At 67.3% G+C, this 11,462-nt stretch overlaps 3 protein-coding genes across 16 annotated transcripts in view; 1 reads left to right on the top strand and 2 right to left on the bottom strand.

Annotated features, from left to right (window-relative positions):
* Positions 1–118: 118 nt before the first annotated feature.
* LOC110390714 (zinc finger protein OZF-like) lies at positions 119–3,891 on the bottom strand. Of its 3 annotated transcripts, none has more exons than XM_021382157.1 (6): positions 3,781–3,891; positions 2,750–2,882; positions 2,527–2,676; positions 2,286–2,384; positions 1,944–2,036; positions 119–1,790 (listed from the first exon to the last, which is right to left on the bottom strand). In XM_021382157.1, exons 2-6 carry the CDS (start codon positions 2,811–2,813, stop codon positions 568–570), a joined length of 1,629 nt encoding a protein of 542 aa, XP_021237832.1. In that variant the 5' UTR covers positions 2,814–2,882; positions 3,781–3,891; the 3' UTR covers positions 119–567. The 3 variants fall into 3 exon arrangements, with proteins under 3 accessions (XP_021237832.1, XP_021237835.1, XP_021237834.1); XM_021382160.1 differs by having other exon boundaries at positions 2,527–2,658; XM_021382159.1 differs by lacking the exon at positions 3,781–3,891 and having other exon boundaries at positions 2,750–3,049.
* A 933-nt stretch (positions 3,892–4,824) lies between these two features.
* LOC110390724 (zinc finger protein 32-like) lies at positions 4,825–7,293 on the bottom strand. 2 transcript variants are annotated; one of them, XM_021382178.1, is made up of 4 exons: positions 7,191–7,293; positions 6,348–6,474; positions 5,946–6,041; positions 4,825–5,751 (listed from the first exon to the last, which is right to left on the bottom strand). In XM_021382178.1, the coding sequence occupies exons 1-4, from the start codon at positions 7,197–7,199 to the stop codon at positions 4,853–4,855; spliced, it is 1,131 nt and encodes a 376-aa protein (XP_021237853.1). In that variant the 5' UTR covers positions 7,200–7,293; the 3' UTR covers positions 4,825–4,852. The 2 variants fall into 2 exon arrangements, with proteins under 2 accessions (XP_021237853.1, XP_021237854.1); XM_021382179.1 differs by having other exon boundaries at positions 7,142–7,240.
* A 4-nt stretch (positions 7,294–7,297) lies between these two features.
* The window catches only part of LOC110390712, a 6,382-nt gene continuing 2,217 nt past the window's right edge, over positions 7,298–11,462 (top strand). For 5 of the 11 annotated variants that reach the window (XR_002433832.1, XM_021382154.1, XM_021382153.1 and 2 more), the window contains exon 1: positions 8,851–11,343. Coding sequence is in view for 9 of the 11 variants with exons in the window: in XM_021382154.1 (XP_021237829.1) it covers positions 10,727–11,343 (617 nt within the window). In the remaining 2 variants the exon portion in view is untranslated. Of the gene's footprint in view, positions 7,615–8,850; positions 11,370–11,462 lie in introns of those variants that run through there. The other 6 variants (XR_002433833.1, XM_021382147.1, XM_021382145.1 and 3 more) reach the window with 4 other exon arrangements.

Raw genomic sequence — 11,462 nt, 5'->3', positions numbered from 1 at the left:
GCTGCGACATTCGATCCCGCGGATCTGGCGTTCCCCGGCGCCGTCAACTCTCCCCCCCCGCAGCTCCGCCCGCGCGTCCCTCCGCTGGGGCAGCAGCACACTCTGCCGGCAGCCCCGCTCCCCGCGCTCGGTTTCGCTTTTTATTCGTTTTCAGCTCAGAAAAACCGCGAGCGGAGCAGGAAGGGCGCGCGGTCCCCGAGGCTTCTTCCCCACCCCGAGGCTCCGGGGGGGCTCCCAGGCACCGCAGCCCCCGGAGCGCGGCCCGTCCCCGCGGCGCGGGGCGACATCGGGGCAGCTCGGGGGTGGGGAGGGGTCCCTCGCGCTGGGGAGGTGGGACGCGCCCCATCCCCGCAGCTGGTGAAGGTCGGGTTGGACGCGGCGTTGCGGCGCGGGGGGGCGATGCGCGCTCGGAGGACCCCGTGCCCACCGCTCGGTGGCCCCGCACCGCGCACCGCTCCACCGTGCCCGCCGGAGGGCACCGTCCCCCTGCTGCGCTCCGCGCGCCCTGAGCGCACAACAGCTCCGCGGCACCGGCCCCGCTCCTCCCGCTCCGCCCGCCGGCTTCCCCTACTCGCACTCGGAGGGCGGCAGCTGCGTCTGGGTGCGGGACACGAGCAGCGAGTGTGCGGGGAGGAAGGGGCGGAAGGAGCCGCCGTCCCGGCAGCGCGACGGGACCCGCTCCCCGGCGTGCGCGCCCTGGTGCCCGCTCAGCTCCTTCCTGTGCCCGAAGACCTGGCCGCACTCGGTGCAGGGGTAGACGCGCTGCACCGTGTGCGTCAGGCGGTGGGTCCGCAGGTTGCCCTTGTACTTGAAGCTCTTCCCGCAGTCGGCGCAGGCGAAGGGCCGCTCGCCCGTGTGGATGCGCGTGTGCTTCATCAGCGTCGTCTTCAGGTTGAAGGTCTTGCCGCACTCGGCGCAGACGAAGGGCCGCTCGCCGGTGTGGATGCGCCGGTGGGTGATGAGCGTGCCCTTGCGGTTGAAGCTCTTCCCGCAGTCGGCGCAGGCGAAGGGCTTCTCGCCGGTGTGGATGCGCCGGTGCTTGATGAGCTCCCCGTTGTGGCTGAAGCTCTTCCCGCAGTCGGCGCAGGCGAAGGGCCGCTCGCCGGTGTGGATGCGCTGGTGCCGCGTCAGGTCGCCGTTGCGGCTGAAGCTCTTCCCGCACTGGGAGCAGCCGAAGGGCCGCTCGCCCACGTGGATCTTCTGGTGCAGGATGAAGGTCTTCTTGGCGCAGAAGCCCTTCCCGCACTCGGCGCAGACGAAGGGCCGCTCGCCGCGGTGGATCTTCTGGTGCGTGACGAAGTTGGCCTTGCGGTTGAAGCTCTTCCCGCAGTCGCCGCAGGAGAAGGGCTTCTCCCCCGTGTGGATGCGCTGGTGCAGCACGAAGGTCTGCTTGGAGCAGAAGCTCTTCCCGCAGACCGTGCACTCGAAGGGCTTCTCGCCCGTGTGGGTGCGCTGGTGCCGCATCAGGTCGCCCTTCTGGCTGAAGCTCTTCCCGCAGACGCCGCAGGCGAACGGCCTCTCCCCGGTGTGCACGCGCAGGTGGGTGACGAGGTTCCCGCGGTGCTGGAAGCTCTTCCCGCACTCGCCGCAGCCGAAGGGACGCTCGGTGCCGCGGGGCCGCCGGGCCGGCTCGGTGCCAGGGGACGTGGCGAGTTGGTGCCCAGCGGTGCCCGCCGGTGGGACAGGCACCGTGCCCGTGCCCGCGTGGCTGATGCGGTGCCCGGGCGCAGCCTGCGGGACGCTCTCCGGTTCCACATCCGCCGGCTCCTCCTTGGGATGCTTCTCGTCGTCTGCACACAGAAGGGAACGCTGTGTGTCACGGGCACGGCACAGAGCCCTCCTGGGTACCCGGCCAGAGCCACAGTGCGGGGCAGCCTGGCACAGCGCTGCCGGACCCAGAGCCCCCATCCCCATGCAGTCCCGCAGGATACGGCTGCACTCACCCCGAGCTCCTTTGTCACCCAGGCCCTGGGGACGCGCGATGCACGCCGCCTCCTCCGGCTCCACCTTCACAATGACCTCGGGTTTGGCATCACCTGCATGGGCAGAGAGCGGGGCAGTGCCGGCCTGTGCCAGGGAGCGGAGCAGGGGGGGCAGGCTGGGCGCTGTGTGACCCCAGGGGGTGCCACCGTCCCCAGGGTTCTGGCACAGGGCAGAGTGCCACCACCCCCAGGACAGCGTCACCATCCCCAGCGTGGCACAGGGCGGCCACCTGCAGGGCTGTGGGCACAGGCAAGCACCCCATGGCATGGCCCCAGGCCCTGTGGGCAGCCAGCCCTGCTCACCAGCAGCGGGGTCAGGGGGGTCCTCCTCCTCCCGGTAGCAGCAGTTGCTGTACGAGCCGTCCTCAGGCTCCGCTTTCACCACCACCTCCATTTTGACTCCTGTGCAAGGAAAGACGCGGTGGAGCTCATCCACGTCCCCACAGAACACCCCACAGCCCATGGGATGGCACTTTGTCCCCAAGCAGCCGGAGGGTTTCACCCAGCACCCAGCCCTGCCCAGCCGCCTGCTGCAGTCACTTACTGGTACCGGGGACACCAGGGATACTGGGGACGCTGGCCCTTGCCCCCAGGCCCTGCAGGTACCCAATGTAGGACTCATCCTCCGACTCCATTTTCACCACAATCTCACGCTTAACACCAGCCCAGTCTTTTTCTGGGGAAGAGAAAGCCACTTTTGGGTTCCCTGCGTGAGATCCATGCTGGGCACTGGGGGATGAACCCCACCTGGGGGTCCTGCAGCTCACCTGTGCCATGGGGGCCGGGGACTCCCCTGTGCCTCCCATCCTGGGGGTCCTCCCCTGGCTCCATTGCAGGGTCTCAGGGTGGGAACAGGAAATCCCACCTGAGGAATCTGCTCCACCTGGGCCCTGGAAATGTCTGCAATGAGAGCCCAGGCACAAGCAGCTGGGTGCTGGGCAGTGGGCGCAGCGAGGCTCCAGAGATCCCAGGGACGGTCCTCTTGCCATGCTGATCACAGTTCCCCTCTTACCATCCCATCCATCCCATCCCATGGCATCATATCGCATTGCATTGCATCCCATCGCATCCCCCTCCTTCCCCTTCCATCCCATCTCCATCCCATCCCATCCCCATCCCATCCCCATCCCCATCCCCATCCCATTCCATCCCATCCCCATTCCCATCCCCATCCCATCCCATCCCATTCCATCCCATCCCCACCCCACCCCATCCCATCCCATCCCCATCCCCATCGCATCCCCTTCCATCCCACTCCATTCCCATCCCATCACCCCACATCCCTCCTGGGCACCCTTGGGGTGGGCTCAGCTCTCCCCAGACCGCCGCCTCCAGCCCCCAAGCAGAGGCAGGAGGTCACAGCGGGGATGGAGGGCCAGGGGATGCGCTGGCACGGGGTACCCACTGCAGGCCCAGCCCTGGTGGTGCCCGAGGCCGTGGGGGGGGCCTGGGCAGCCTGAGTGAGTGGGGGGCACTCGGCTCATATTAGGGCTGGGGCTGGGGGGTCCCTTCCAACCCAACCATTCCATGATTTCTGCAATTCTACACTCCCAGCCACACCCCTTGGGGCACACCCGGAACTCACACGGGGAGAGGGGCGGCACCTTTATTTGGGTCCGTGCTTTAGGGCCGGGGGCCCTATTTCTGGGGGGGGGGGGGGGATGACAGCCGCACACCAACCCCGCACCCCCCGCACCGCACCGCACCACCCTCCCCCGCCACGCCCCTTCCCCCTCCTCCGCTGCCCCCCCGCACTGGGACCCCCCCCTCTCGCTCCCGAGCCCCCCCCAGCTCTCACCGGCGCCGCTCGAGGGGCGGCCGCGGGGCACCGCCGACGGCCGCGGGGTGCGGGAGGTGCGGGAGCGCAGACAAAGGCTGCCCGGTGCGTGCCGGGAGCTGTAGTTCGCCCGCAGCGCCCCGCCCGCAGCGCCCGGTGCGGGATGCAGGGACACAGGGCACGGGGAGGGGGACATCGGGCACAGGGAGAACAGGGGATACTGGGGGGCACACGGGGCAAAGAAGGGAAATAGGGCACGGGGGGGGGCACAGGGCACCAGGTGGGGACCCGGAGCAGGGGGTGCCCCGTCCCCCTCCCCATCCCTGTGGGGCGCTCCGAGCTGGGCACCCCATGGGCACTGCACCCGGCTCCACACGTCTCCAGAAGGGTCATCCCAAGCCACACGACCACCCCAAAAATGAAGGGGCTTTGGTGGACCCCCCCCCACTGCTCTGGTGGTGGGTGAACGGGATGTGGGGGCCCGAGGGCACGGGCATGGGGCAGGAGCCCACCAACATCCACCTTCCCCCCACGGCACGCGGCACCACGCACCAGGGGTACCCCAACGCCACGGGGTTTGGCCATGGGGACAGGCGGGGTGGACACTGCTGCAGAGGGTCCTTTGGGGGTCCCACTGTGTCTTTTGGGGGGTCCCACACTGTCCTTTGGGGGATCCCATAAGATTCTTTAGGGGATCCCACAGCGTCCTTTGGAGGATCCACTAGGGTCCTTCAGGAGAGCTCAAAATGTCCTGCAGAGTCCTGGGGGGGATCCCATAGGGTCCTTCAAGGAGTCTCATTGGGTGCTTTGGAGGATCTAATAGGGTCCTTCAGGGGAATTCGAAACGTCCTTTGGGGGATCCCATGAGATTCTTTGGGGGATCCCACAGTGTCCTTTGGGGGATCCCATAAAGTCCTTTGGGGGATCCCAGGAGATTCTTTGGGGGATCCCACTATGTCCTTTGGGGGATCCTACAGAGTCCTTTGGGGGATCCCATAAAGTCCTCTGAGGGACCCCACGAGATTCTTTGGGGGATCCCACAATGTCCTTTGGGGGATCCTACAGAGTCCTTTGGGGCACCTCCTAAAGCCCTTCAGGGGGTCTCGTGGGGTCCTTTGGGGGATCCCACAGGGTCCTCTGGGGTCGGGGCAGCCCGCCCCCCCGCTCCGAGCCCACCGCCGTCCCCGTGGCCTCGCAGGTGCAGGCGCAGCTTGCTCTTGGAGCTGAAGCCGAGGCGGCACTGGGCGCAGGCGAAGGTCCTGGAGCGACGGTGCAGCCGGCGGTGCGTGGTGAGGCTGGCCTTGTTGCAGAAGGCTTTGTCGCACTGCGCGCAGGCGTAGGGCCGCTCGCCCGTGTGCACGCGCTGGTGCACCAGCAGGTTCCCGCTGCGGCTGAACGCGCGGCCGCACTGCGGGCACTTGTGGCGACGCTCGGGCGCGTGGCTGCGCAGGTGCAGCTGCAGGCTCTCCTTCCAGGAGAAGCGGCGCTCGCAGAGCCCGCAGGCGAAGGGCCGCTCCTCGCCGTGCTGTGCCCGGTGCCGGCTCAGGCTGCGCTCGTCCTCGAAGCGTCGCCCGCACTCGGGGCGCTGCCGCTCCGCCGTGGCCGCCTGCCCCTCGCCGTGCGCCCGCGGGTCGCGCCGGTGCCGGTGCCGCAGCAGGTCGCCCTTCAGGCAGAAGAAGCGGCCGCATTCGCCGCACGAGTGCCTCCGCCGGCCCCGCTGCTTCTTGTGCGCCAGGAGGTTGCGGCGGTGCCGGAACACTTTGCCGCACGCCACACATTCGTGGCCGGGCGCCGGGTCCCCGTGCTCCGCCTGGTGCGCGCTCAGCGCCGCCGCGTCCTCGAAGCTCTGCCCGCAGACCCTGCAGATTTGCGGCCCCGCGGCCCCCGCCGGCTCCCAGCTGCCCCACTCGGGGCACAGTGGAGGGCACCCCGGCTCCATTGGCACACGGTGTCCCTGGATGGCGTCCCCCGGTGCGTTCTCGTCCCAGGGGGCTGCGGGGAGCGGAGGCGTCGGGTCAGGGCCACGTCCCCGTGGAATGCCACGGGTGGGCACACGGCAGAGGGGCTCCTGAAGGACCCCCCCCTCGCACACGGCTCATGGCATGGCACAGGGCTCGCATCCACAATGTGCCCAACCCACCGCAGTCCCCAGCCCGTTGCCCCCAGCTCTGCCCCCTCGCACTCACCGCTGCCCGTGGGGTCCAGGGTTCCTCCGGCCCCCCCACGCGACGTCTCCCCGGGATCCATTCCACGGACAATGTGGGGTTTGATGTCAAGGGAATCTGGGAAGTGAGAGTCCTCAGCACCCCCCGGAGACTCCCACCATCACCCAGACCCCAGAGCCGCCCGCAGCGATGCCACCATCACTGAGACCCCGGGGACGTGCCCTGGGGGTGTCACCGTCACCAAGTTGCCCCGCAGGTGCCAGCTGGGGGCAGCGCTGCCATGGGGCTGCCACGTGCGGGACGCTGCCGGTGCCACCCCCAGCCGTGGCAACAAACTGGGATGCAGTGGGAGCAGGGGCACCTGGGGCTGGGGGTACTGGGGGGCCGCACCCTGCGCCCACGCTGTGCAGCGCTGCTCCTTACCCAGGCACGCCACCAGGTCGTAGTTATCCATCATCACCTCCTGGTACAGCTCCCGCTGCCACCCCGCCAGCAGCGCCCACTCCTCGGCGGAGAAGTACACAGCCACGTCCTCAAACGCCACCGGCGCCTTTGGGGGAGTGGGGGGGGGGGCTGAGGGCACAGCTGGCACCAGGACCCCCGCTGCGCCCAGAGCCCTCCCCACAACCTGGGGTGTGCGGGGCTGTGGGTGCTGGGAGGGGGGGCGGGTACCGGGATGGAGTGCGGGTATCAGGATGGGGTGCAGGTACTGGGATGGGGTGGGGGTACCAGGATGGGGTGCAGGTACTGGGATGGGGTCCGGGTATTGGGATGGGGTGTGGGTACCAGGATGAGGTGCGGGTATCAGGATGAGGTGTGGGTATCAGGATGGGGTGCAGGTATCGGGAAGGGGTGCGGGTATCGGGATGGGGTGTGGATACTGGGATGGGGTGTGGGTATCAGGATGGGGTGCAAGTACCAGGATGGCGGGTGGGTATTGGGATGGGGTGCAGGTATCAGGATGGGGTGCGGGTATCGGGATGGGGTGCGGGTATCGGGATGGGGTGTGGGTATCAGGATGGGGTGTGGGTATCGGGATGGGGTGCAGGTATCAGGATGGGGTGCGGGTATTGGGATGGGGTGCGGGTATTGGGATGGGGTGCAGGTGTTGGGATGGGGTGCGGGTATCGGTATGGCGTGTGGGTATTGGGATGTGGTGCAGGTATCAGGATGGGGTGCGGGTACTGGGATGGGGTGCTGGGAGGAGGGGCGGGTACCAGGATGGGGTGCGGGCATCGGGATGGGGTGCGAGTTCCGCTGTCTCACCCGCTGCATCGCTGCCGGCGCTGGGGGGGCGGTACCGGTCCGATGACGGCGGAGCCGCAGCCGGGGCGGCCCCGGAAGGTGACGGTGGGGGCGGAGCGGGGAGGGGCGAGCACCGGGGGCGGTGGCAACGCGCGGATCTGACGTGCGCGTACCGAGGCGCGCAGCCCCGCGGAGGGGGGGGGGGTTCCTCCCCCGAGCCGGTCGCGGCCGAGCACCGCGACAGCGGGACGTCGTGGGGTTCAGCCCTGGGTCGCTCTGGGTCTCCCGTGGGTCTCCTCCCATGCCACGAGAGCAGCCCCTGCAGCCCCAGCCCCCCCCGGCAGCCAGGGACCCTCCGCAGGAGCGTGGTTATCGGGGTGCCTGGTTACTGGGGTGTCTGTTGGGGAGCAAATGGATTGGGGTATCCGGGTTGTTGGAATCTCAGGTAATTGGCAGAAGAGTTTGTCGCCATGCCCTTTTTGGGGTGCCGGGTTATTGGGTTGCCCTGGGGCTATTGGGGTACCCAGTTATTGGGGTGCCCAGTTATCGGGATGAGAAGCTACTGGGGTGCCAGTTATTGGGATGCCCACTTATTGGGGTGTCCAGTTATCGGGATGAGAGGCTACTGGCATGCCCAGTTATTGGGGTGCCCACTTATTGGGATGCCTAGTTATTGGGATGAGAGGCTACTGGGGTGCCCACTTATTGGCATGTCTGATTATTGGGGTGTGTAGTTCCTGGGTGCTGGGTTGTGGTGGTGCCCGGGTTACTCAGGCACCCGGTTACTGAGGTGCTGTCGGGTTATCAGTCTGTTTATGGCACGTACCCGGTTAGTGGGATGCCCCATTCATGTAGTTCCAGATGACTGAGGTGGTTGGTTACTGAGGCCCCAGGTAATTGGGGTGCCATGTTATTGGGGAGCTTGTTTACTGGGGAGCCCAGTTAACGGGGTGCTTAGCTATCGGGATGCTTGGCTGATGGTGTGCTAGGCTGTTTGGGTGCCTGATTATTGAGGGACCCGGGTTATTGGGGTGCCTGATTATTGGGGCAATGGGGGGGGGAGCGATGGGCACGCAGCTGGGCAGGCGCTCCTGGGCTGCAACGGGGCAGCAGTGGGACATGGGCAGGGAGCAGGAACGCAGGGATGTGTTGGGGCAGGAATGCAGTGGGGCATGAGTATATTGAGACGGGAGCTCTCTGGAGCAAGAATGCATTGGGGAAGGAAGGCACTGGGGCTGGAACACATTGGGGTAGGGATGCATTGGGGCAGGAGTGCATTGGGGTAAGAACGCATTGGGGCTGGGATGCATCGGGGCAGGAACGCATTGGGGCAGCCATGGGAGGCGCAGGCAGGCTGCAGATGCAGGGGGAAAAACGGGTGCCGCAGATTTCGTGTTCCCAAGCCGTGGGGTCCCGCGTGCCCCCTGCAGAGCTCCCGCGTCCCACAGCGCATGGCGCACGGCGATAATGCAGCAAGCCGCCTCCTGGTGCTGCAGGCACCGAGTTAAACCCGTGCCCCAGATCGCAGCTCTGAGGGCAGAGGGAGATGAGCAGCAGCACCGGGACGTACTCGAGGGGAGGGGAGGGGGGGGGCCGGGATGGGGACCGCACGCTGCGCCCCGCTTTTGGTGGGAGAGGCCCGTGGGGCCGCGTGCTGGGTTTGGGCTGGAGCCGGCGGTGACAGCGCGCCGATGTTTTGGTGTCTGCTGAGCAGAGCCCGGGAGGGTTCTGTGCTTGTGCTGCAGCGAGGGGCTGGGGTGGGGGGCACCCGGAGCTGGGGGACGCAGCCAGGAGGGCTGGCAACCCGGCCGAAGGGGTGGCCCCGTCGGAAGGACACGGTCTGGGAGGTAGAAGGGGGGGAATTCGTCACAGCAGCGGCCTTTTTGTGGTTACGCAACGTGGAGCGGAGCCGGCTGTCGTACGCGGTGAAATCCCCGGCACAGGGATGAGCACTCACAGCGCAGCAGATGGGAGCGATGCCGACACCCCCGCGCCGAGGAAATCACGCGCAGGCGGTGCGAAGGGGGGGAAGGATTTTCCCGGCGCGGGAGCCGAGCGCTGCTCTCTGCAGCCTGCGGCACGGCACTGGGGGGACCTCTCCTTTTGCTTTTGTTGCCGCAGAGAATGGGGATTCGGTGGGGATTCGGTGGGCGGCTGAAGCAGCCGTGCTCCATCCCAAACTTCTGCTGGGAAACTCCTGGCCCTGGTGGCGGCGCATGGGCTGCATCGCTGGGGCCGTGCGGTGCCAGGCCGTGCCATGCCGTGCCATGCAGCGCCGTGGCGCCGTGCCATGCCGTGCTGCACGGTGCCCAGCAGCACCGCCACCAGCTGGAGCAGCGGGCAGGAGCCCAGCTCTCACTCGGCCGTGCTGTGGGCTCACGGCCAGGGGGAGGTGATGCCGGTGGGGCAGGAGCCACGGTGCAGCCTGGTGCTGAGATGACCCCGGAGGAGCAATGCGTCCCCGTTGTGCCGGCAGCACCCAGCCCGTGCCGGCTGCATGGCGGCACAAACACGGTGGTCGGAGGCCGACCTGCACCGTGCCCACGTGCCAGGCAGGGGCGCGGTGCATTGTCTGGAGAGCGCCAGCACTGAAGCAGAGACGCTGTGATCCCACTGATTTTCCCTTTATTTCGCTCACAATGAGCATCCCGAGCTCCGTCCCATGGCTACGAGTTGCCCTGGCATCCCTCGGGTGATGTCCTGCGGTGCCACTGCCGGCTCAGCCCCGGCGTCACCAATGTCCCCGTGCCCCCGCCCCCCCAAGCCAGGGCCCAGCCGCACCACGGGGAGCAGCAAACCCTTCAATGGTGTCAGGGGTGGCTTTGGGCCCCCCCTCGCCTCGGGCCCATCTGCTGCCCTACTTGCGTGCCGCCGGCCCCCGCGCTTCGCTTTCCAGGGAAAGTGATTTTCTTGACGGCCGGCAGCTGTGCCGCGGCTCCTCCTGCAAAGCCGCTCCGTGCCGGCACCATCAGTGCTGCCCGCGGGTTCTGGCACGTGGCCTTCCCGGGGGGAGATGTGGGGCTCTGCATCCCTCTGGGTTGCTGGCGAGCAGGGCAGGGCGCAGGGCACGCTGCATCCCGGCGGTGCTGGGCCGGCGCTGCGCAGCTTTGGGCTCTGTGGGTCTCCCGAGGTCTCCCCTGCCCGAGCGCTGCCACTGCTCTCGGTGCCAGCGCCGTGTGCTGCTGATTACGCAGATATTCCACGCTCCGTTGCTGCACCATGTCCGAGCATGACTCCAGCAGAGGACGAGGTCCTTTTCTGGGCCTTTTTTGGGGCTTTTTTTGGGATGCCCTACTTGCGCTGCGCCGCCGGCCCCATTGTGCGCAGCCCGCTGGGGAGCATGGGGGCTCTCGCTCCAGCCTCAGCACTGCTCTGGGCTTTGTGACACCGCCACAAAGCATGAAAAACGCACACACAAAAAAAGTGCTTTCTTCTTTCTTCCCTGCTCCAGATGAACGCAGGAGGCCGCTCCCCAATTACATCAGTGCGGTGGGACCGAGGCTGGCAGGGCTGAGGGAATCCAGCACAGCATCCATCACCCTCTCCTCGGTGCCTCTATGGGGACTTGTTTCTGGGTCTGCGCGGCGGCAGCGCTGCGGGTGGGGGTGGCTGCCACGTGCCCCGCACTGCAGCTCTGCTCCTCCTGCGGCCGCAGCCCTTTGGGGGGGGGGGGACACCCACTGTGCAGTCCCAGCACCAAGGTCTCTTTGTGGAATTCAGCCAAGCCCTCCCCTCTCGCAGAAGTGCTTTGTGCCGCACCGGGCCCCGCTCGCACTGTTCTGCCGGCACTGGGGTTCTGGTGCAGCCACGGTGAGGTCCCTTCCCATCACTCAGCCCCATTCCTGACCCCCCCCCCCCGGCCGCGGACACCCCCTCCATTGCAGCGGGATCCTCGTGCTGAGCTCACGCGGTGTCACCAAGGAGAAGGAGGGGGACAATGTCACGGCCACTGGAGCGGCACCGCTGAATGCAGAACTGCTCCGCTGTGTCGAGAATGGGCACCGGGGACTTTCAACCACAGGTCGCGCTTCCCTGACTCCCACACTGCAGAGACCGCAATTAACCTTTGTGTAATTAGATTTCCCCAAAGGACGGGGCTTCATCGGGCAGTAGCACCGCCGGAACAAAGGGCACCTCGGGGGGATGCGGGAGCACGGCACCGCGCTGCGGATGGGTGGGCAGCGGGCAGGAGGGATCCATGTGGGTCCTGCACATATCCCAGTGGGATGGGATGGGGATGGGGATGGGGATGGGGATGGGGATGGGATGGGATGGGATGGGATGGGATGGGAT

This window comes from Numida meleagris, unplaced genomic scaffold (genome assembly GCF_002078875.1).
Source record: "Numida meleagris isolate 19003 breed g44 Domestic line unplaced genomic scaffold, NumMel1.0 unplaced_Scaffold180, whole genome shotgun sequence".
Taxonomy (NCBI): Eukaryota; Metazoa; Chordata; class Aves; order Galliformes; family Numididae; genus Numida; species Numida meleagris.
This window is presented reverse-complemented; position numbering and strand designations above follow the sequence as displayed.